This window comes from Pieris brassicae, chromosome 3 (genome assembly GCF_905147105.1).
Source record: "Pieris brassicae chromosome 3, ilPieBrab1.1, whole genome shotgun sequence".
Taxonomy (NCBI): domain Eukaryota; kingdom Metazoa; phylum Arthropoda; class Insecta; order Lepidoptera; family Pieridae; genus Pieris; species Pieris brassicae.
In genome coordinates, this window is record NC_059667.1 from 6,804,094 (window position 1) to 6,829,936 (window position 25,843).

The window sequence follows — 25,843 nt, forward strand, 5'->3', positions numbered from 1 at the left end:
CTAATTTTACATGAAACAGGTATAAAGTTAAAACTATTGCCATAAGAAAAACAAATATATAATTATAGAACCGGATTAAGCCAGCGGGTACCTTTCCTTGTGTGTCGTACGTAAATAAAAAAAATAACAATTTTATGAGTAGGTCATTTGAGCATTTTTATTTTTTTTTCTCAGTTATTTTTATGTTATTATTAAAAATATTCTTTAGACAGTACAGTCATTAAGATATCACTTCAATCATTTAACATAATAATTTTATTTCTATATATTATTCTTATTAAGTTCTTTAGTAACTTTTTGCCATAAAATTAAATTAGTCTTAATAAAATTATTCTGTATTACTGAATTTTTATGTATTTATTTTAAAATTTACACAAATTCCGTCGAGTAAACTTTTTGTATGTTAAAATTACTAAAATCCACGTGAAATAATATTTGACCACGTCGAGTTATAGTTGGCTCGGGTAAAACTGTTATAATATCTTCTAAATGTTTTATGGAGCAAGTGTCATCAACTGTTGGATATGAAAAGGTCATTCCTGTATCACATTTGATTCTTTAACTTTTCGTAAAAAAATTACTGTAGGATTAACACCATTAATCGAAAGAACGTTACCTACAAAGTGTTTCACACTCTTTTTTTGTAGAGAATTTAGATGATGTAAGGATTCCAACAATACATCATACCTATATAATAATATTTATTTATTTTATTTATATAAAATATATTATGTGGATGACTGGTGAAATATAAAATACAACATAAACAGACATAAACTCTGTAAACATTACTCTCATTTTTGGCAGTCATATAAAATGAAACTAAATTGACAACCCTGGATGTTTTTTGACGGCGGGCAATGTTGACAATGACTACTGCTGCACATTACTGAGTAACTTTGCCCGCTATCTTAACTTTTGTAAAGCATGAGTTACAGCAACGAAACTATCATCAAAATACTCAACAAATTGTTTTACATGTCAAACAATTCATTAAACGAATCGGTGTTTTCGCCATGACGCACAATCCACTTCCAAATATCCACGGAAATTTGCCTGCAAAAACACACCCCGTATTTAACAAGTGCTGACAGGTAACCGAGTCTAGTTGAAAGCACACGTGTTATTCTATGTGGCCACATGTAGACGTTCTTATAAAAAAAAACAAAATCTGACTTTGAAAGGTAGATGTGATATAGTAGTTATGCTGGTGAGCATTTACATATATGATTTGCAAGTTTCACATCGAGGTAGATTGCAGTTTACGTCAGTACGAATTGATTTAGTCCGGTCAATTAAGGTCCTACGTCGCTGCGAAGTTGCTTAAAAAAAGGGGGATATTAAATCATTTCCACATGTATGCCTCTGGGGTTCATGGTCACAAACATCTTGGAACCGAGAAAATCGCAGAGGCAGACATTCAGGGCTCTGCATTGTCATGGAACGGTAAAAGAAAAAATGTTAAAAAAAGGTCTACTAAGTAATTTGCACACGGTTCTCACTGCGCACCTTCGATTGATTCAATCCGGGATACGACAAAACATTTGGCATACATTTTGCTCACTGATTTTTAGGTGTAAGTGTTTTAAATTCATGGAATCAAGAGCACTTCCGATATCTTCAAATATTATGTGTATAAACGCTTACACACTCTAAAATCATTCGAAAAACTTCGGAGAATCGAATTACTCGAAATACTCCAAAACTAGTGATGGACGTTTTGGAGAACCCGCTCTGAAATCTCTGCTGTGTACAAAGCCTTACGCTTTCGAGACGTCCTTGTGGAAGTGCCTGAGAGCGAGAGAGAGAGGAAAAGCGAGCATAATAAAAGGGAAGACTGTCTTCTGTTTCTTTCTATTTACTTCTAATATTAAGTCATGTATCTGTATATATAGATATACACCATATACATTCAGGTACACAATACGGAAAAGGTCAGAACTTCAAATGCCTTTGAAATATCAGAGGCCTGGACGACGAGTTTCTTGGTTTTCATAAGAAATTCAATCATCAATCCAAGAGGCAGACATGTGTGCATAATATAGCACTTTTTTACATTTTTGAAACGCTGTCAATAGCTAACGCAGAGGTAACATGCTGGCAGATTATTTTTTTTCGTAGTCCTTCTCATTTTTTTTCAATCGAACAGTTTCAATCTACCAAGTGTGCACTTCATATAGAGATTTTTAAATTATAAAAAAAATGAAAACTTCAAAAGTCAGAGCTCTGGATGTCTGCCTCTACGAATTTTTGTGTTTACAGTGATGATCTATGATGACTATGATCATCAGCCCCAGAGGCAGACATGTCTACATAATATCACCCTCCTTTTGATGTGCCTGCCATGTGTGCTGATCATATAGAAATTCGCTCGCCAGCTCACTAACTATAGATTTAGTCTAAATATACCGATTATAATTAAACATCAGAATATTACGGTAAAAAGTTTGTAAAATATCTACTTATTTTTACGCTTTAACTCGACGAAATCGAGTTTTAGATTTTTAAGTGGAAGTGAAGCAAGATATACCTAGGTGTACAGCTTGCTAGCTAATGGACTGTGAAATGTGTGTTTAATCTTTATATGTATTGAATGTCAGGAGTATCTGTATTGTTTATGTATTGTATGTATGAGCAAGCTGCACTAGATAACTAAATATATGAGAGGGTGAGATGTAAGAACCTGACAACCCTACGGATCCCTAAGCCCTACAGATGTACCCTAACACATAAATAGTGAATATATAAATAAGTACGGGATGTCTGTACCAAGAGACCTAAGGTAACAGGCGGAGCCCTACTTGTAGGATCAAAGGTTCGAGGTGGTGGGATTATCTGAAAGCTATCGGGCAGGCTCACCACGATAATTAAGGGCTTGAAATGGTTTTCGCTCTTTGAGAGGAAGCGAGAAATGAATACGACGTTAACGTAGGCATCCTGGCGCTGTTGATTGGTTGCAAGCAGTTCGGAATCTCGTTGTCTGCGAAAAGTTAGGAGAGCCTCCCGATTGGGATTAGAGTTAGTAAGTGCCACATCTCGCACTAACGATCTGATGACTGGAGTGTCTGCGTTGATACCGACTAGTAACTGTAGTGGTGAAGTCCCTGTGAGCCCTGGGGACCTTTTTATGTGCTAGACATATAAGACAATGACACATGTACTATCTTACAAACTGTTGCAAACTAGGAAACCAAAAGTGTCTTAATATAAGGTCAGTTGTTCTGTCCCGATATCATCATGTTCATCGTGGAACACCCTGGACAAGCTGAGTCTATGACCCTTAGGAATGTAACACAGGAGTCGCGGGTCTTCCCCAGTTGGTGTATATTTGTCGTACAACAAATCATTTTTTATCGCGTACCTATTATGATTAAGTTGCCCGTCTCTTAATCTAGAAATTAACTCTTGTGTCTCCGTATCAGCGGTTTGGGTGATCTTCGGCTAGTTGCTCGGATTTCGAATATGAGACACATTGGCAGTAGAGGGTTATGTCATTGAATATCGCTAAAACCAGTTCATTTGTTAAACAGTGAATTATATAATCGCGAGCAGTATCCTGCTCAGCACCCCACAAAAATGGTTGCCCTTTTCCTAACAACTTTGCTATACACGCCGTCTTAGAAACATAACCTGATATATAGCGATGTAAATATCCCGCTAAGCCTAGAAACTGGCGAAACTCCTTGATGTTTGTTGGTTTTGAAGATCTAATAAGTGCATCGACCTTCCCCAGACTCGGCCTAACCTGACCATGACCAATCAATCGCCCCAAGTATTCAATTTCTGAGTCTAATTTTTTTTTAAATAATAGAAAATCCCGCTGTCTTTAATGACTGTAAAACTTCTTTTAACGTGTCAAGGTCTTGCCGTGCTGAATTCGACAATAATAAAACGTCATCTATATACGTAAGGACTTTGCCAGCATCTATTAATGTTTGTTTGTTTTGGAGATGATTCTCTGGTAAACTGTCTGGTGCGTTGGCCGACCCGTAGGACATTTTCAAATATTCATAATATCCTTCGGGAGTCACGAAGACAGTCTTGCTAATTGAGTCATCGTCCTTCATCGGCACTTGGTGAAATCCAGTAGCCATATCAAGACCGGTAAAGATTTTATAGCTACCAAGCTTGTCAACATGGTCATCGATAAGCGGCAAGGGAAATCTCTCCTTGACAGTGACAGAATTGAGGGCCCGATAATCGACGCACATTCTATCACTGCCATCTTGGTTTTGACTAAAATAATAGGGCTCGCATAGTGAGACTGAGACTCTCGAATTATACCCTTAGTGAGCAAATCGCTGACAATGTCACGAACTCTATTCTTTTCATCTACCGCAAGGTTGTAAGGACGATGTCTTACTGGGGTAGTCGAAGTTAATCGCATTTCACTGCTGCCTGTGTTCACGGTAGAGGTTGCAGTGCCAGATATAAATAAATCTGAAAATTCGTTAATTATCGCTAGTAATCCTTATCTGTTGGTACAGATAATTGGTATTAATGGGGTATTTATATTATTGTTTGTGAAGTAAATTTTTTTATCACCACCGTCATAAAATGTGCAATATTTAACTAATCTATTCTGGTTATCGCTTGATGCAATTGGAGATGGTTTTGTGAAACTGTCACCCTGAGTAGAAGTAGGGTCAGCTCTAAGCTTTTTAGGACAATGCCATTTCTTATGACCTAATTTTCCACAGGTGTGGCAAGTAATTTTGTTATTATCAAGCCTAGACGCCTCGCGTTTTCGCGTATAGACGTACCTGAACTACTAAAAGGACGAACAGTGTTGTTAGATTGGTGGGAATCGTATTTAGGTTTTATATAAACACATAAAAACTCAATCAAATCTTTTTCAACACTGAGTGTAATTTAACATTTGTGGCCGCGGCTTTTATTTGGGGATCACTAAAGCCTCGAACAACAATGGCGGTTTTCAGCAACAGGTGATCGGATAAACCTTTAACAATATTAAGACGAGAAAGATTTACGCGCGTATTCCGCATAAGTAGAAAACTTATTAGAGTTTGTACTGATTACATCATATAATACAGAAGCCATGTCAACGTTACGTATAACGATCTAAATTCTAGTTTAAATATACTCCACGATCGATCATTTGTGACCCAATCGTTTTACCACAACTTCGCGTCTCCTTTCAAACAAGACATTCAGAATGTCAAAAAATCTTCTTTTATTAAACAACAGAGTTTCTTTAACAAAAGCAACAGGTATTTTAATGAATACTAATTAAAACATTAAACTATACCCAACGGCACACGTGAGACGGGCTTCAAGGGCGTTGCGCGGGCAGTTCCACTTAAAATAATTCGAAGCGAAATCGATTACTTAAAAAAATCTTTTACCCACCCTAATGCAAAATCAGAAATATCTACAAACTGATGTGCGAAAAAATTCAAGAAATTCAGTCGACAACATCATATAAACATTATTTTTACACCTTCATTCGATAAATTAGTTAAGCTAGTAGTAGTCCTTAACTAAAAATAAAACTCATTGAAAAAAAACAAAAAATGTATTTCCCTATTTACTTCCTATAGTTTAATTATTTACATCCAAGCTAATTTATTAACTTAAAACTACACTACTTACAAAAATTATTCGCTATTTAATCTTTTTATTATATTGACAACTATAAAACATCAGAACATTAAATCATTTCTAAATGTTGCTATGTTAAAAATTAATACATTCAAATTAGCGAAAATGATGATTACATGATTTGTAATAAAATATACTATGTTTTTGAAAGAAGTTATACACAATGTAACTTAAATGTCTAATAACTAGTATAAATAATTTATTAAAACAGTTTAATATACCTAATTTACAAGGCTACAATTTATGTATGTGTATTTCTTTGAAAGTATTATAAATAAAAATTAAAAGATGTTTTCTTTTATCATTTATACATATCCAACTGGACGCATATGTATGAAAGAAAATTGGAGTTAAAATTAAAGATCCCTCTCAATCGGTTTTTCGTTTATGTAATTGTTAATAATGAATGTAAATGTCTATTTTCAGTGATACACTGATAATATTCAGTCAATTTGATAAAAAAATGTGATACAAATTGTAAAATGACTAATTTATAATTATCTAAATTTGCAAGGCACAGGCTAGCTGAACACGATCTGCCCCATGCCCCAATTTAGGGGATTTACACATTTTAGCCTAATTTAAGGCGATCACTGATATGGCTGTTGGTACTGTTGCCGCTGCAAGTGCTGCACCAAAGGCCCTTGTTGCTGTTGCTGCTGCTGCTGCTGTTGCTGCATAGCAAGCATTTGTTGTCGCATGCGTTGCTGTTGCGTCATCTGTTGCTGATATTGGGCGTTTTGTTGCGGCTGCATTCCACGGTAGGGCGGAGCTGGACCGCCCATACCACCCATTGTCACGTTTGGTGCTTGCTATAATATAAAGAAATGTAAAGTATTTCTATATATAAGTAATCATAAAAAAATAGAAGTCAAAAACAAATATCTTAGGTACAACACGAATTATAAAGCGCTAGTTAGCTAGCTCGGTTAAACACGACCTATTTATCACATCGAGCTCAGAGGGCCTCATTTTTAAATCGAATACATTTGTAATTCGGATTTAAACATAATTTGTCAGTTAAAAAAATATTTAGCCAGTTGCAAAATTATGGCTTGTGCTTCGCTGGACATATTCACACAAGACAAATTAGCATATACCTTAAAACCGGTTAGATAACTTTTTGCTCGAATGTACCAGTTTCGTACCAGTATTGTCTTTGATTTTCCCACTATGAGCTTTACAAACTTATTAGATTTTTCTAAATTCTGTTCAGTATTGGCTTAAAAAATACATTCATAAATTCAAGAAACCCGCCAAATTACACTTCACTAGGCAAGATGGCGGCTGTCCCTAGTCGTAGCTTGTAAGCACTTAAACAAACATCATATTTTTTACGTTATAATTATCATTCCTAAATGACACAAATAGACATATATTATTTTTTAAAAACAATATATGACCTAAATACTGACGTATAATAATATTGTGATTTTTATTGTTTTTTTATGAAAAAATCGATAATGCAAACAATAACAATAGTTTTTTAATATCATGTTTCGTATGATTTATTCTAAATAACACTTTTTGTAGTGAAACTTCTTTAGTGGCGTTGGAATAAAATCTACCGTCACATTTTTCTTGTCCCTACCACGGTTGATTCAAAGCCATATATAAATTAAATAAATAACTATAACAATAATAGTAATAATTCTATTACAATTAATGAAATTCTGTAATAATCTTAGTAGTAATAAGGTAAAATGAAAGAAATGTATTATTTGTATTCATATCTATGATAATAAAAGCCTTATGTTAAACTTTATCTAATTTAACTTTATTTAACCAATTTCTGTAAAGTAGCATATAATAGATAATTTTTTCGAAAAATAACGTCATAAAGAAGTTTTACTTCTTACGTGTGTCCACTAACTAGTACATGTAAACATTTTCTTTCATCGTGTTTTACACGTATGACAAACTATGTATTGTTTATTCGCGCTAAACGCGGGTAGCTTGCGGTGTGTACAAGTAATTCCCCAGTCCTTATTCATTTAATGTATTCTAATATTTGTATACATGTACCTGAATATACTGTGGGCGGGCGTTTTGTCTTTGCTGCGCTAAATATGCTTCTTGACTTGCGCGACCGCTCATCATGTTCTGAAATTTTCCTTGTGATTAATATGACAATGACTGAAACACTTATAGGAAGCTACTTCCTGATTCTTTTGAATATAATTATGATATAATGATTGACAACTTATAAATCGATGAACGCTGGCTGAACGTACAAAAAAACTCATTGTCACGTTCCGCCTGAGCCGAGCGTACGAGAGTGCGGAACAAGCAATAGAGAGGCAGGATTAGCCTAAGCGCTTGTATTGTGCCGCATTTATAATTAATGTAATTAGTATGCATAATTAGGGTTAAAAAATTAAATAGCGTGCAAATATATGTTCATTTATCGAAAAGAATGTAATTTTTTAATTAACTCCTTTGTATTACACAAAATAATGTTAATTTAGTGATAATACTTCAATTCAATTCATAAAAGTATGCAAATTTTCATCAATGTTTTCTTAGGACGTTATTACGTAAAATTATCGTCCGTTGTGCGACTTTATAGACAACCTAATTTTTTTTAATTTTGATAACCGGATATAATAGGAATCCGTTACAATGTTAGCCAACAATCCTACATTATTTAACAAAAAGTTATAGAGATATCTATTTAACTACTATCTAGAAACAATTTAAGTTAAGATTGACCATAAGCATTTTGTATATATTCGCCCTAGATCTAGACGTAGATCCCTGGACCAGATCATCATCATGATATTCTATTCATAACTACATGTACATACCTGTTGGAATGATTGTTGCCCCGGAAAACCTCCCATACCATTGCCTCCTTGGGGTCCCATTGAGCCACCCTGACTATTCATACCCATACCACCCCCTTGTGCCATTTGACTCATCTGCCCCATCGATTGACTCATTTGTCCCATTCCCTGACTCATTTGCCCCATACTCTGTGGCATTTGAGCAGACTGCCCCACTCCTTGGTTCATCTGTCCCACATTTTGTCCGATGGAGTTAACTCCCTGACTCATTGGGTTAACTTGCTGAGACATTTGGTTCACGCCTTGACTCATACCCTGAATAATTAAATTAAACAGAACACATTAGATAGGTAATATATTTAAAAAATATGCTGGCCACTAAATTATCGTCCGGGTTCACAACGATTATCAAACTAAGAAGCCAGCGTTAGCTAAAATGACAGCATCTATAAATAAAGGCGAGGCTCCCGCCCGTTCTTTAAAAAAAATTAATATGCAACCCACAAACTCTGCGATGTTTGGGTCTTTATAAGTATAAGCGAGAGATATGAAAGCGTATATTTTCTATACATCTTATGTATACATAAAATAAATTTCTCGGATAATAATCGAACTACGAAAGTTTCAAATACATCCACAGAGCGCTGCTCATATGTTCCATAAACAATGTATCGTCGCTATTATATTACATAAAATAATAATAATTAAAATGTATGCATATATTTAAGATCGTAGGCGGTTTACCTGGTTCATCATTTGTTGCTGACCACCCTGCATCATCTGCTGTCCATAACCACCATAACTCTGTTGCATACCAGCATACTGCCCTCCGAACATTTGCCCACCCATTCCTCCCATCTGACTACTGGACATTTGCCCACCGGCCATTTGTCCACTAGCCATCTGCGCGCCGCCCATTTGCCCGCTGCCCATTTGTCCACCGCCCATCTGGCCGGCACTCATCTGTCCCGGTCCCATTTGAACTCCACCCATTTGTCCCATGGGACCCATACCGCCCATTCCGCTCATCGGATTCATTTGGCTGTAATAATTAATTAAGCCTAATTTATGTCTAACGTCCAAAACGTAATCGAAAGAATCGTAAAGCAACAAAATTTAATATTATTCTTAACAAAATATGGTTGTGACAAACTTAGACAACTAATTTAACGGACTTAAAATCTGTGGCTACATCGGGACAATGGTCCCAATGGGGACGAATTCGGCTCGTAGTTCGAATCAGTACCACGAGGCTATCCAGGGTGCTCCCCACCACTTCCCCGATATTGCCTTTAATTTTAGGACTGTGTAGACGCTTGAAGAAAGCTCAGCGGCCTTACTCTGTAACTTCCTAAAGCGAGATTTTCCTATATACCTTCCGATAACGATTCTAACCTTTTATGTGCAATTTCTGCGTAATTATTCTTAATATTATATTTCATTATTTGTATATATTATGTATTCCATCTTTGGGTATATGTTTAATATAACTGCTTTTTGTTGTATTTATGTTGGCTGTAGGGTTACGAAATAAATAAATAAATATCAGAAACAGAAGCTGCAACCTTGGGATCGCAATATAAAAACATATTCTGGAGATCGTGATCACTATTGGAATTTACAGAGTCAGAGCCCTCTTCTGTATTCTATAGTATTATAATCTATGGATGTGGGAATACTTTTGTTATTTCATCATATGATCGGTGTTTACAACCTATACAGCTAGCGAGCTATCGTACCAGGGCTGTAAAATTACCGTGTCTACCATCAGTATCCAGTTCTATATACCCATTAAAAAATATCGATCAAACCCGCGTAGTTAACCATCATGCATCGTTATAAAATTATCTATGTACGATAGTTATCGTACAGTTGCGAACCCTAGAGCAAATGGGGTTATCCATTTACGTGAGTACTTATAACTTTTATTGTCCATTATTCTATTATGTATTTCCGAATTGTGTTATAGTTTCTATATTCTATTATTAAAGACGCAAAGTACGAGTAGATTAGATAAAAAAATTGAGAACACATTGTTTTCCTTAAAAGACTATCGATACACAAACGTGATTTGAACACACGACCGAGGGTTGACGGTAAAATCGGTAAATCAAGACTGCTCCAACTATTATATTCTACAATAGACTAGATTAATTTACAAGATTCAATATTATTGTCTTTTGTTAACATAGCTTTTACACATTAAGAAAACACTTTTTAAACGGATTGAAGCTTTGTATTAACTTTCACTACAGCTGTGATACTTTTGACATTCAACACCATTTGTCTTCAGTCACCGTGACCACGCACGCTGTAAAGCACGCGAAACGGAAGCACGGAAAAATTTAAAATTATGTAAATAATTATATGTTTATAATAATAATACATAGCTTCAATCCGTTTAAAAAGTGTTTTCTTAAGATTCAATATTATTTGGTAGTTGATATATTATATTAGAACAACTCACTTGGGCTGCATCTGTCCCATTTGATTTGGCTGCATCTGCCTCATTGCCTGACGTGGGAAAGGACCGCGAGGCTGAGGAGCTCCCGGGTATCCACTACTCTGCTGTATTTTTTCAAAACATACAGTACTTAAATATAACTCCAAAAAGCAAAACTAATTGAATTTTCAACGGTCCACTGAAAATCAGTTTTGGTTAAGTTAAAGCTGACTAGTACCCATTTCTAATTAAAGTCATTGTGTTAGTATTGTTTATATATATGTTTGCTTTAATCAAATGAATGTATTTTTATTTCTTTGAAAAAAGCTAAATCGTTTTTTTTTATTACAGCAGTTGAAGTTGATAACTACAGTAAGTCAACCGTCAAATGACAAACACAATCCGAGGAGGCAAAGTCTGTGTCCATGCCGAGGCAAAACTTTAAAATAAACTTTCCAAACTAACTGCTTCATAAATTAATTGTAAGAATATTATACATCATTATTGTATAATTTTAATAAAATCTAGCCTTATTAAACAAGGAAAAGAACTCATAGCGAACCCAGGGACATACTTTATGGTTTTCATTTATTGAAGTGAAACTTCTATATCGGCGTTCGAAAAAAAATACTGTCACATTTTCCGGTTACGCGTCATATTTTTCCGTTACGAGCCATGTTTTTCTTGTCCCTACCACGGTTGATTCGAAGAGATTCGAAACCATTAATAACAAAAATATATAACAACAATAACAATGATAGTAATAATTCTATTACAATTAATAAAATTCTGTAATAATCTTAGTAGTAATAAGGTTAAATGAAATAATTGTATTATTTGGATTCATGTCTATGATAATAAAAGCCTTTTGTTAAACTTTATCTGATTTAACTTTATTTAACTAATTTCTGTAAAGTTGCATATAGTAGATCTTTTTTCGAAAAGTAAGCTCATAAAGAAGTTTCGCTTCTTACGTGTGTAAATGTACACGCAAACATTTCGTTTGTTTCGGATTCATAGGCACCGAAATCGACTCGTCTATAATGTGAAATATTAATGAAAAGTTCACAGAGATATTTTCAAGTCACCTTAATATTGATTCATTGATATGTTTATTAGTATAACAATTTACAGTACATTATAGTTCGTTGTAATAACTAAGTTCGCTTTATCAAAGTAATAATGGTATTCCAACCTGCATTTGTGTCATCTGTGAGAAGGGGAATCGATTCCGCAGCATGTTACTGAGCGCCTGCTTTGACGCACCTTGGGCATTTGTGGGCGGAACTACGCCGCGTGGGTTGACGCCCGCTGAAAAAATATTTTTTATTACTACTATTAAAGCCGTACACTTCATATCACCCTCATATATTTGTGGTCAAAATTAAGATGATAAGGTCAAATTTAAAAACAGATGACTTCCACAAATATTTCAATATCAAAATTAGCCAGATCGAGACAGCCCTCATCGAGTTTTGGCCAGACAAACAATCAGCAATTTATTAGGATATTGCTACGAACAAGGGTTGAATGAAACATTTCTTGATTCCGATATCTGATCTATCTATATATAAATCTAGTGATAGTCTTACACTTTCCGCTCGATAAATCTTTATAAATTCTGTATATTTTAGTAAGTATTAAGGATGATTCTTTATTTTCTCCAATATAATATTACAGTTAAGAAGGTATTGTGAGACTGGTTTCCAAACCAGGTAAGAACCTGTGATATGAATAATCAGGCTTCCAGCATACATATACAGTAAACAGGCAGACAGCAAAGTCATACTGAGTGGTAACAAAAAGTACATACATATTTGGATAGGTAAACAAAATTAACGTTTTAAATAAAGAAAGAAAAACAAAACAGTCCACTAGTTAGAAGTAGAAATAAAGTTTGTATGGGTGTATGTGACGGGGTGTGTGCGAGAGTGTGTGTATGTGATAAAGAGAGATGGTGTGCACGAGTGTGTGTGTGTGAGTAAGTGTTGTAAGGGAGTGTGTGGGTGTGTATCAGGCACACGCCATTAATATATGTAAAAATTACATCTAGCAGATTTTCCGTTTGGTCATAGTTCAAAGTAAGTAAACATTTATGAACTACTTGCTTAACATATTTTTTAGTTTTAGGATATATATTTAGAGTTTTGTTAAGTTTGTTATACAAGTAACAGCCCAGAAAAGAGAACGATCGCTGAGAAACGAAAACGAATTTGAAAAACATGGGGTTGTACAAACGCTATATTTGGGACGTTTGTCCAGTATAGCAGTATCCAAGAATAACAGCGAATGTTGCTTTAGAACAGTGTATAAGCAAAACAGCTATCGAACTGTAAGGACTGACAGAGTAATGTTTTAATGATACGAACAAAAATACTATTATATATTTAATTAGTATGAGACAGAAGTATATAAAAACATTTTTGCTATAGAATTTTGTGTCTACCCTCCGTGCTTTTTACGTTCTTGAAAAACGTAACAACAAATAAACAAACCTGATGGATTATAGTAGTTTTGTCCGTGTGGGAACCACTGTTGTTGTTGCGGCATAAATTGCGGTTGTTGTTGCGTCGCCATCCCACTACCCATTGCCCCACCCACGCCATTTGTCTGACAAAAACACAAAGATAAATATATAGAGTATAAAAAAAAATGAAATACCCGTCAACTAAAAAAAAATACGGAATATTTTATTATATAACCTCAAACTACTAAACTGTATTGGAGTAAATATGTAAACATGTTTCCTAGGTTATTTTCTCTTTTTTATGGATCTTAACGACAATCAATATAGGTATATCGCAGTAAAGTAGTTAAATCAGAGAGTTAATTGAATCTCTAGACAGTTATATAAAAATCGATATTCAATCAAGTTGCTAAAGTTCCATCAGACAAGTGAGTGAACGAAAGGTTTAACCACTTTCCTAAACGTTCCTAGACAACAAGACCTAACCTAACCATTTACAATGAAGCAAAGCACGGAATATCCAAGCTCTCAGTTCTTCAAATCACATAGAAATAACAATAACAAATGAAATAATCATGGCGGACTCTTGTTTTACATTTTTAATCAACACGCTGGCTTTCGGTCAGACAGATAGTTAAACGTTTTCGACGCTGCTTTATTTAAATCAAAATGCTAGCGACTTGATGGAATATCGACATTTAATTAACTGTCTAGTGATTCAATTAACTCTCTGATTTAACTTCTTTACTGCGACAAGTACATAACGAAATTTAACACCCCTAATAATAGACAGGATTCTTACCGGGGGTTTTTTTACTGCGGTAAAAAGTAAAAAGCCATGGGCCATATGCAAGTAAAAGTAATAGATATTGTCGTTAGTACTCACCGGAGTTGTTGGTTTTGATTTCTTCATCTTGTTCATTTTGCAGGACATTTTGCGGCCCTTACCAGACCCCGTCGGACTTGAATCCAGACTTCCGTTGTCCTGTAATAATATATAATAAGGTTATAGGATAATAAGGATATAATAAGGATGATCCTGATAATCACTCAATTTAATAGCAATATTTCAGCGTCTTTCTATGCATCCATGAATCGTTGGAAATCGAACCTGAAGATACATTCTCCAGGAACCTTTGGTATACGTCAAATCCTTGATCATGGAGTTGATTAAGTATAGACAAATATATGATATTAAGTCTACAAAAGTTCGACGATAAAGTACTGCAAATAAGAAATTCTTACATGAAAATATATAATAAGTACAAGAGTACCTGTTTGCTGTCATTGTTGTCTAAATCTTCGGGAGGAAGCGGCAATGGTTCCAAGTAGTAGCTGAGCGGTTTCACTAAGCTGTGCGTGTGGTACTTCAATAATCTATACAAAAAATAATCGTATAAAAATATCTCTACATAACTACGGCTAGCGGGTTTTATTCACTGCAATACGAAAATAATCAATTTATAAACCACATACACATACAATAATTATTCTACAAAAAATATCAAGTTTGGATGCAACTTTGTGTATACGCTTTACACGTTTGGGTCTGAGGCATTCCGGTTTATAACATTTTCCTTCAGTCTTAAATGTGCACATAAAAATCCATTGATAATCAAAATCGATTTGCGTCCTTAGCGGATCATGTGTTTGCATATAATTTTGTTCATACGTCGAATATAAAGTACATCCAAAGGACAGCTAAAACTTGCTTTCATTGTTATCATAGACCGGTGTAACTAAATATTGATAGATGCCACCGTAGATTATACTTCGAACAAAAACTAAATTTACATGGCTAAAATTGACTGAACAAGTCACAACATATGACAAAAGAACATAAAATGAACATGGGGACATAAAATTGTACGTAGGGATAGTAAAAACCTGTTTTTGACTTTCGTGCTAAGGTAATCAAAGAGGTCAAAGGTCAGGTTCTGGCACATTAACCTCTCTCGACTCACGATCAGAGTCGAACATGACATATTTATTTAAAACGTTAAATTTGTTTGCCTACCCACATATGTACGTATTTTTTGTTACCACTCAATATGACCTTGTTGTGAATGGAAGCCTGGTTATCCATATCACAGGTACTTACCTAGTTTGGAAACCAGTCTCCCAATACCTTCTGAACTGTAATCGTATTTATTGTTGTAAATGTTATATGGGAGAAAAAAAAAGATGAAATACCGATGTGAGTTTTCATAAGTGAGCGGTTTCCTCTCAATCTTGGTGGCGGCGAAGAGAGTCCACGAGAGTGGAGCTGGATTTCTCCCGCCCTCTACTAGCTCCCAACTTGATACTGCTAACTTGTCTGTTAGTCGGAGACCCTGTCGATTAGAAATATTAATTTTATAGTTTTTGATACATTCGACTCATGGGTCTTTTCGTTTTTAAATATAACAGTTCATAAAAGTCAGCGTAAAACGTCAAACTTGAAGTGTCTTTCAAGTTTTTACAAAACCTAATGTTCAGTCAATTTCATTTAGAATATAATTTTAACAAACCTGCTTTTTGTCACTGTCAAAACTCGTAATTTTCTCGCAGGCGATAACCTGTCAAAATATTAAATTTTTAACACATATATCAAAAAATACAACCCATTTACCGTAAATATGGACAAAAACACACCTCAACAGTATTTTTGGAAAGCGGTAGCAACTGTTTCACAGCCTGTACGCTGGGACCATGTCGGTCGCCAATTTCTTTCTTGAGCTTCTTCATCAGGTTCTGGTAGTGCTTCCTATTGTTATCGTCACCGCCTTCAGCCAGCGTCGAGTGTATCAGAGTCGCTAGCATGTCGATCAATGTCGTGAACAAGTTGCTGCGACACAGACTACAATAAATTTACTGTAGATTGACAATCCCTTTGCGGGCACGCAGCAAGTCAAAAGTGCGCTAATTTACTCTGTGACCAAATTTAACAATGTTAGGAGGACTTGCTGCGTGCGTTGTGACAATGTAATGCGAGGTGATAACCCGACACCGATGAGGTGATTTTTTAGATACCTGAATATAGCCGCATTTGCCGATTAAAAATTAAACTATAAAATAAAATAAAACATTAATAAATACATATCATTACTATATATAATTGAACTTAAAATAACTTAAACACTTAGGTCTGTAATTCATAATTCTATGTTCTTTGTTTCAGTTCCAATTATTTCTGTTTATCCGTCACCTATATAGTAGATAACCTTTTGCTTTATAATTGTATGAAAATTATTTATTACATGATCTCCACTTACAGTCATTTAAAAGTACCAATTCATCACACTAGTATAGACTTTCAAACTTCTTACATTCATTTCCTCTTACACAAACCGCCTAATCCTCCAGTTCTCAAACCTACCTATTGTTATATGCGTCGATAACTTGATGGGCAACCAGCTGTGTCAGCAGAACTGCCCAATCCGAGGTCAGCTGGTAGGAACGGCGGATGGCGTCAAACATTCCTCCAGCAAGGGAGAATCGCAGTAACAAAGCCTCGGGTGCCGCTTCCTCCTGCCAGGTGTCACCGCAAGCTGATCGTTCGTGATCACGGGCGTGGTTTAAATAGTGCTGCAGTTGGGCGTGGATCGAGCTGAGCAGACTTTCCTGGAGGTTACCATGACAAACGTTAGTGTAAATAAGACTTACATAAGTTACAAGATTGTACATCGAAAAATATAAATAACAGACCAAAAATGTCAATTAACGATACAAAGTAATATTGAAAAAGATTTTTGATTAAACTATCGAAAGAAATATGTTAATCAATCAAACCATAAAATATACAGTAATATTTTATACCTTCTGATCATCCTGGTGTCGTAAACAGGTGAGAACAAGGGACAATAATGGCTCGTTTGCTAGTCTCAATGCTGACGCTGCGCACGCGCATGATCCACCGCACGCTGCGCTCCCAACACCGCGCTTGCCACCACCACCGCCGCCTGCTGATCTGTTAAAACGTGTGATTTGAACGTGTGTTCTGGTATATTTGTTTGTTTCAAATTAAAAACGATTCATGCATGTTTTTCTACTAATTTCCCGTAACAATAAAACATCGACTTCCGTGTAAGTTCGCTACATAATAAACGCTATTAAAACATCATCACAAGTCATTTAAGTTCATTTCAAAACCTGATTATCTACGAAAAACGTACTACAATTTTTTTAGCATCTCGGTAACTCGTATAAAATCTCGTTTAAGATAATTATTTGAATGTCAAAATAATAACAACAACAACTTACCCTTTGTAACTGGGACTCTGGTGGCTCTTGCAGTCCCGATGTGAACCACTTCCGCCACCACCACCTGAGCAGTTACCACTACATCCGGCACCCCAACCACTCTCTAGGATCTGTTGTAACAATGTAAAAAAATGTACTTAATCAAATTATATTTTAACATAACTCCTCTGAAATATTGACACTTATTGATACTAACAGGTTTACACTTCTAAACATTTCTTTTTATAATATTTTGTTATAAACACAGCATAATTTACTTGGAGGTTTGATTACTTACAACATTACATATGAGCATATGACATTCGCTCGAACCGTGAAGGAACAACGCGAGAAAACCGGCTTGCTTTTGACCCAAAAAGTCGACGGCGTTAATCAGGCACAGGAGAAGGCTGATCATCTACTTGCCTTTTAGATTGACAACATAATACAGAAATCTAAGGGGAAGAGCTAAAACCTGCCACTAACTTTTATACATTACTCTGTACTTTAACCTCGGTACACTTCTTGAGGATATTCGTTACAAATATGTATATAGAAATCCGAATATTTCCTTTATAATATTAGTGTAGATAATTTTGTAGTTAGCCTAAGAATTGATAACTAATTTACATATTTTTTACTATTCGTAACAGTTATTAAATGTATAGGGAAACATAAAAGAACGGAAAATTCTGTAATATTGAAGTTATAAGGTGTTTTTGCTTTTCATATTGTACCTGTCCAGCTTGCTTCAACACTCGGCCTTGTACAGCAGGCGGCAACTTCGCGACAAGTGGCGCAACCAGCCACACAGACTGAGACCACTTACTGGTACTCACCACGCCGCGCTCAGTACCCATTCTGCAATAAATACATCACCTGAAGTACCTGAAGTATCTCATTGAATCAGTTGACAATTGACAATTTTGTATTTTATTCAGTGTTGAAAGCTAACATCAGAAAAAAATCGATTTCAGTTAGGATATTTTTAATAGAATTTTCGTTTTCTGAGATCTGGTAACCAGTATTATAATTACTCCAGTGAAATACCACCAAGTGTTTAGGATTAATTTGAAATAAAATAAAATTTATTATATTTATATAAAACAGCGCAATTATTCTCAGCGTGACATGCTTCTGCATCGTGACAAAATTATCTGCATGCCATCATAATTATTATTACAAACAATTCATATCCTCTGGAGGCATTACCTATCTTTATCAGGTGGTGGTGGTGCTGGCTGCTGAAAGACGTTGATAACTGCGCGTGCGACGGTATCAAGCCACGCGCTCAATTCCGATGACCCACTTTGGAACTGCTTAAACATTAGCTGCAGGTCTAGCCACGACATACGTAGAGACCACTGTTCCAGGTTCTTAAAAATATACATAAAACTTGTAAGTTATAGTATGAGGATCAAAGTCCAAAGTCATATAGAAAAGTTAGGTAATTATTATGTATCGAAATGATAGTATGAAAATGTTATAGAAAAATAATATTAGAAATCTTATTAATTTTTTCATTAAAAGCCACTTTCTAAAGCAGCATATAAAACTTTTCAATAAAAAAAATTATAGATTCTAATTATTATTTGAATTGTTAGATACCTCTAGCAGACGTGTTATCATAGTTTTCTGGTCAAGATCGGGATGCGTGTGACTTGCCGAGTCCGGATAACATATCATGTGTAGCAATCTGAAAAATGGCTACATTGAGAAACGCTGAAATTTCCAAACAACATTCATAAGGACTAAAATAAGAATTAACTGGATCATACCTTTGAGCTTGTCGTGGTGTAAGGACAGGGTCAAGCAGCATATCGGGTTGATACAATTCGTCTGGGTTCTGCAAACATTTCTGTAGAACCCATTCTTCAGAGCAGATTTCAACTAGAACCCTCCTCGCAAGAGAGGACAAAGACTGTGACGAATCTAGCAATGTTGATCCAACACCACCATTCCCTCTGTAATTCGAGAACGGTTCAAATATTTTCTAAGAAAATGGGTTTAAAAGGATTTTTGTGTTATTTACATAGAAACATCCCATTTCAGAAAGTTTAGTTGGTATATACAAAAGATGTTTTAGGGAGAGTGATAAAAATGGGCACAGCGACAAAGCGATACAATGACTCAGGGTAATTAAAGGGGGTTTATTATCTAGGGGTGTTTTTAAAGTGCGTCCTCTATTGTAACAGATTAATAACAAGTTGAATACACGTAGGTTTATAAATGGTGTTTATTTTAGTACATGTAAACAATAACAAACCATTGAAAGCTTAACCACATTAGACATTCATTATCTTTGTTCCAATATAATTTTATCGACGCTGAGAGTCCAATCCAAAAAGAATCTCTTGGAATGGAATTTCAATAGGAACAACGATAACGAAACTCCATGAGCCCAAGTGAAATGAACTCCACCCTTAGTCTGTGAATGAGGGGATGAGGTGCTGAACTCAAAAAAGGAAAGAAAACAAACCTAGGCGTTTTATGGCCCCCATTCATCTCTGTTTCTACCATCCTATGAACGAAAACATTGCTAATCAATAACGTTCTTCGCATTCCGGATTTCAAGTATCAAAATATATTCATATCAAAAAATACATAGTAAAATATTTTTAAGTTGTATTTGGAAATAAATAAGAAAATACTCACGACAATAGATCAAGTTGTGCGTCACTAGGGACCGTATCACTTGTTCCAAGTATATGGGAGAGTTCACTTGACTTCTTTCCACTCGGCTTACCAGACTCACGTGCTGTTGAATCTCCGACCACTACAAGGAAAACAATTACATAGAATATGGATGCCGCCTGTTGCCTAATAACTTATGTAACCTTTAGTCATGCAGGTTACACATAAGTTACTTACTTTTTGTTTTTTGTTTGTATATAATGTATATTATGGTAACAAAGTATAAATAAATAAATAAACTATATATCGAACCACTAAAGGAAAATCCAAACCTTAATATCAAACCTCAAACCCAATGTAAAAAAACGTATTTTATTTTCCAGTGATTTATAAGAATTAAGACAGTTGTCTAAATCAGGCAAATATATTTCATCAAGACGTTCTTCTATTATACCTTAAGAGAGTTGAGAATGTAAAACGAAAGACGAAACCATTGAGCGTTCCGTTTGATTGATATCAGAGTTGACACGCGACGACGACGTACGTACGACGTAATATACGTCAGATTTTTCCCTACACCCGACAATAACGCCCGTATTCCATTAGGTATCTCAAGCCACAATCCTCATTTCAATAAATGCCATGCCATGCCATGCCATGCCAATCTTAGAGAACTTTTAAAAGTTGATTTAAGTTTGAGTACTTTTCTTGACCGGCTGATATTGGTACAAACGTCGCCATTCTGAAATATCAGACTGACATTGTTTATTTTCTTTTACGTGCGTACAATAAATACTTTTTCTATCTACCAACATCTAATAAAATCCAACTAAAATATTTAGTTTTATTCCATGCAATATTAATTACGATGGCAAAGTTAATTATCAAAAGATTCTGATATTTTGATGAGAAATTTTTAAAGATATTATATTAATAGTACAGGTAACAAAACCTATCAGTTGTTTCTAAGTTTGTGTCACATTTATTTAAGCCTAGAACTGTAATTTCTAGCTACATGTTTAAAAAGACATTTCAATAAATTATTAAGTTACCCTGCATGACAAATTATTCCCCTTATAATGGTTAATTTTTATTTACTGGCAATACTAATATCCGTGACAGCGACGCTCTTACAGACAAAGAAAAGTATCTGGCACTGTAACTGGAATATATTACAATTTGTTGTACTTACTTAGTATAGCCTTAAGGGTGGCCAAAACGGGTGCAACCCCAATATTCTTATGAGCAGCGGCAAGTAAATGCCGATCGCATGATAATCGAACTCCAGCGCCGCTACCGCCCGGTCCGGGAGATGTAGAGACACTGTACAGTCCTAGATAAAAATAAATATGGGACATGCATTACAAAAACTTTTATTAGAACAATTATTTACCGCTTCTGATCAAATAACGACAAATACGTGTTTGTTGAATATCATCACTGTGGGAATACTTTACAAAATGGAGGTTTACAACAGTAAGAATAATCTAAGAGGTAATTGAGAATATTGAAGCAGAATTAGATCGAGAGACCGTCTTTTGTATGATTATGTAGTGATTCCAAGTAAAAATGTTAGGCTAGAGTAGTTTTTTTATTCGACAGCAGATAACAATTGTATGTTGTCTTCTAATTAAAGTACTCATCCATCTCATTTCTACACAGCGTAAACACAATTCGACAGAAAGACACGGAAGAGTTGACTGATTTTTTATGATGATTCTTACCTGGCTGCGGCGTATCGACAGTCTTAAACAGTCTCAGAAGTAAATGGCAGGTCAGACGTGCGCCGGCATCCGGCGATGGCGCTGATGGATGATTGCTGGCGTTACAAGCCTTTACGAGGGAAGGCAAAGCCGCGTGTCGCACAAAGTCCTCAAGTGAGAAACAATGACGAGCTGCAACAAGGTGACGAATCATTCTCGAAGCGTCAGTTGTTGGATGCGCAGAAGCCAGTTTTAGATTTTCTGATATTCAAGGTTTACATGCGTTTTCAACCTTTTTTTATGTAATAGCAGGCAAACTGGCAAGAGGCTCACCTGATGTTAAGTGATACCGCCGCCCATGAAAATTCCTAACAAGTTACGTGCCGATACCAAGAACTGCAAATAATCTTGTAAAGTTTGCTAGACAGGAGTTGTATAGAGGAATATAAAAAAATATATAATTTCATGTGTTATATCGACTAAAGTACCTAATGTGGTAGAAATGGATATAAAAAAAGTTTAAGATTGGCTTCATCATGAAAAATAGTAATCGTGAGTGAGGTGACTTCAAATTTGTTGATTTAGTTTTTTAGAGGCTCATCTGGTTAAGTGAAACATGGACACTCTCAATGCCAGAAGGCTCGCGAGTGCGTTGCCGACCTTTTAAGAATTGGTACGCTCTTTTCTTGATGGACCCATAAATATTTAAGTTATTCAAGAATTAAACCATTTTCAAGAGCCGAGCAATTTTTTTGCAATACAATGGGTACTGCAAAAAAATAGCTCGGCAAAAATCCTTTAAAGGCCAGATACATACCAACAAGTATAGAAGTGAAGACAGCTAGTGCATCATGAGCAGCTGCATCGTGTAAGTCCCTATGATTAAGCAAATCAGGGTACAGTGGCGGGGCGTGGGCAGCATTAGGAGGGTAGTGTTGCGCTCCACAAAGTGCCACTAGGGCTCCGAGCCATTCAGCGGCCAAACCACTGCACCATGCCGTCATCTCCGCACATAGAACGCCTATCTCGTTCACACTGTTAATATTTTTTTATCACAAATCTTTAATTGATATAGATAATGGGGCCTTTCAAGTATTACGTAGGCACTTTGTGTCTCTTTATTATTTTTGAGAGCTTTTCTTACTTTATACAGACATAGACATATATTTAATATTTGATTTATTCATTTATTGGATAGAGCTGATTGAGGTTCTTTGACAATCTGAGACAAATCTTTGTTTTTAATTTATTTTATTATTATTTGTTACTTAAGATGTTATGTAGAACATGGTGTAATGGTTGCAGCTCCTTACAAACGTTGTGTATAACAAAAAAACTTGACGATTAAACAGAGTGGCGGAAAGTTTATTGCCAGTTCTTCTCTTCCGTTCTACGCCCTCGATTTGAGAACTGGCAGAAAATGTAAAATTAGAAGCATTTAATGTATATTTCTTTTTTTGACGGTAAATAAATGATTTTTTGATTGTGATTTTCTTCTGTGAATTTCAAACAATAAATTTAATGTTCACCTTTAAACCATAACATACACTCAAATTTACAAGTATTCAGCATAAAATTTTATACGCTTTGTTAGATATTGTTAGTGGACACATAAAACGAATTACAACATAAAATTATTATATAATTTTTTGAAATATATAAGAACTGTCTAGAATCGTCCTGTATCTGAGCGTCGCTATGGGCACAATTATAAGGTAAATTATAGTCATTGAGTACATAGATTAACGTAGTTATCGCGACTTAAAGTTACCGAAAGTTCTTACCGATCATTATCAACTTCTCTGCAAACAGCTAACATTGCAGAGCACACAAAACTGTAGCGATTTGCTGGCGATTCAGCCACTTGGCGTGCCCATGATATTTCGATTTTACCTAAAATATGACTAATATTAATTAAAATAATTAATTATTGTAGTACAGTTATTTTTTATGCGTGGAAAAATATACTCAAAATACCAAAAGACTTACTCCAACCAGAATTTATAACACATGTATATAATACACACCTTTTCTCGGATTAGTGAAAAATTCACTAAGAAATTGTGGGTTGTATTGAAAGTTCGAAGGTGTCGGCGTAAGAGGTGAGTAAAGAGCTTGCCTGAAAAAAACGTTTCAAACTCTATCAATATCAATTTCAAAACATGAATTTAAAAATACCAAAAAAGATTAAAAATCTTATACATTAAAAGTATGTATCGCATTTGCACTATTTATTGACCACCCCTTGTATATTGTTACTTTTTAAAGTGCAATCAAGAACCTAAAAAAATACGAAATTATAGACCAACTCACTTGATCTTAGGATAGGCATTAGCAAAGGTATCTGCATGTGGGGCGTGGAACAGATGTGCCGCCGCCTTATACAGGTCGTGCAGTTGAGCGAGGACGCATCTTTCTGCTGATCCGCAATCCCCAGGGTTCACAACACATTTCACCAGCCGGCATAGTTGTTCGAATACTGCTGATGTTTGCTCCACACATACTATGTTAAACAAAATTAGGTATATTTTTATAAGTTTCCACGAAATATGATTTAGTTTTTTAGTGGAAATAGAAAGATTGAATTTTTAACGATAATAAAATAAAATTATATATATATATTCAAAATCAAGACATTTATTAGGAAGTATAACTGAGAAAATTAACTTACACAGTAAACAAGAGTGGTATCTCCTCAAAGCGCCAACCGTATAAAGAGCAAGTGCCGACGTATACGCACGCGGTGCCGCCAAACCACTGCTTGGTGCGTTGCGAGTCGTCAACGCTGCCTCCACCTCCGATAGTTCTTTTAATATCTGTTTTATATAGACATAACATTTATTACTAACAAAACACACACACAGAAACACATAAAATAACAATAATCAAAAAATAAATAAAAAAATAATAATAATAGAGAGATAACATTTTATTTTACAGAAAAAGGTTTAATTGTGTAATGCGTGTGTGCTGTGACTGTAATTGGCCCTGCCTCAGCATTATGCTGAGGAGCCGAGTTGTTCCACAGCACTGGTCATTCTGCCTGAGACCACAGCAGCTATATGAAGTTATTATGTTTCTAATAATAATGTTTTTAATAGTTTAAACATCAACCAATTTTTTTTTTGTAGAATATTCTTATAAATAAACACTTTCATAAGTATACGACAATTTTAATTGCAAATTTACAAAAACTTACTAAACGGATCACCAATTTTGACTAAGTTTTTTTTGATCCAAGATTCAAGCAATAGCTACAGTTTCAACAAGTTGAACCTAGTTTATATAATAGGAAACAAACCTGAATGCACGTCTCAATAAGCCCGTGCACGTTAAGGGCGATCTCCATTAAGTCAAGCGCGAACGCCACGTGTTCGGGCTGCGGCAAGTACGTAGTGGCGCCCGCAGCGTACGCGGCCAATGCTTCACACACCGCTCCGCCCACGGCCCACGACACCGCGCCTTGCTCGTACATTGACATTGACTATAAAATATACAAAGTCATTCAACACATATCAAATCTATTATCTAATTACTACGCATTTCGTCAATAGCCAAAAATGTGAATTGTAAATATTTTCTCGTACTAAGTTTTACGTCTGTAAAAATAAAAATTTCACGTAAGGATTTCTTAAATTAATAGTTTTTTTTAAAATTATAAGTGCGTGTTTACATTATACTCTGCAGGGGGAGGCAGATATATACTTTCATTCAATTATAAAATTGTGATTATCCCCCCTTATTAGCAGCCGTTAAAACTGATAAATATTTTTCTGATAATCAATAAAATTCCATCGACCTAATTCCTATGTCCTACTCACTTGAAACTTTTGCGTCACCGCCTCAAAATTGAACTCACTACGGGAATGCTTCTTAATTTTACCACCTTCCGCGACGTCAATTGAAAACTTCTTCGAGAATAATTTACATATTTCTGAAAATAAATCATTTTAATGAAATGATATTG

General features: G+C 35.2%; 1 protein-coding gene across 4 annotated transcripts in view; it reads right to left on the reverse strand.

Moving 5' to 3' along the window:
• Window positions 1-5,847: 5,847 nt before the first annotated feature.
• Window positions 5,848-25,843, reverse strand: part of LOC123707407 (mediator of RNA polymerase II transcription subunit 12) — a 31,747-nt gene continuing 11,751 nt past the window's right edge. For 2 of the 4 annotated variants that reach the window (XM_045657421.1, XM_045657419.1), the window contains exons 19-48: window positions 25,698-25,810; window positions 25,178-25,360; window positions 24,548-24,692; window positions 24,190-24,379; window positions 23,904-23,995; window positions 23,661-23,769; window positions 22,694-22,911; window positions 21,898-22,068; window positions 21,366-21,506; window positions 20,195-20,315; window positions 20,019-20,060; window positions 19,318-19,503; window positions 19,148-19,235; window positions 18,752-18,915; window positions 18,277-18,400; window positions 17,561-17,670; window positions 17,117-17,267; window positions 16,677-16,921; window positions 15,953-16,157; window positions 15,829-15,876; window positions 15,512-15,651; window positions 14,593-14,695; window positions 14,205-14,303; window positions 13,347-13,461; window positions 12,047-12,162; window positions 10,876-10,976; window positions 9,153-9,450; window positions 8,430-8,723; window positions 7,648-7,725; window positions 5,848-6,434 (exon numbers count right to left, since the gene is read on the reverse strand). In XM_045657421.1, coding sequence (XP_045513377.1) covers window positions 6,213-6,434; window positions 7,648-7,725; window positions 8,430-8,723; window positions 9,153-9,450; window positions 10,876-10,976; window positions 12,047-12,162; window positions 13,347-13,461; window positions 14,205-14,303; window positions 14,593-14,695; window positions 15,512-15,651; window positions 15,829-15,876; window positions 15,953-16,157; window positions 16,677-16,921; window positions 17,117-17,267; window positions 17,561-17,670; window positions 18,277-18,400; window positions 18,752-18,915; window positions 19,148-19,235; window positions 19,318-19,503; window positions 20,019-20,060; window positions 20,195-20,315; window positions 21,366-21,506; window positions 21,898-22,068; window positions 22,694-22,911; window positions 23,661-23,769; window positions 23,904-23,995; window positions 24,190-24,379; window positions 24,548-24,692; window positions 25,178-25,360; window positions 25,698-25,810 — 4,412 coding nt within the window. In that variant the 3' untranslated portion in view covers window positions 5,848-6,212. The remainder of the gene's footprint in view (window positions 6,435-7,647; window positions 7,726-8,429; window positions 8,724-9,152; window positions 9,451-10,875; window positions 10,977-12,046; window positions 12,163-13,346; window positions 13,462-14,204; window positions 14,304-14,592; window positions 14,696-15,511; window positions 15,652-15,828; window positions 15,877-15,952; window positions 16,158-16,676; window positions 16,922-17,116; window positions 17,268-17,560; window positions 17,671-18,276; window positions 18,401-18,751; window positions 18,916-19,147; window positions 19,236-19,317; window positions 19,504-20,018; window positions 20,061-20,194; window positions 20,316-21,365; window positions 21,507-21,897; window positions 22,069-22,693; window positions 22,912-23,660; window positions 23,770-23,903; window positions 23,996-24,189; window positions 24,380-24,547; window positions 24,693-25,177; window positions 25,361-25,697; window positions 25,811-25,843) is intronic. The other 2 variants (XM_045657422.1, XM_045657423.1) reach the window with 2 other exon arrangements.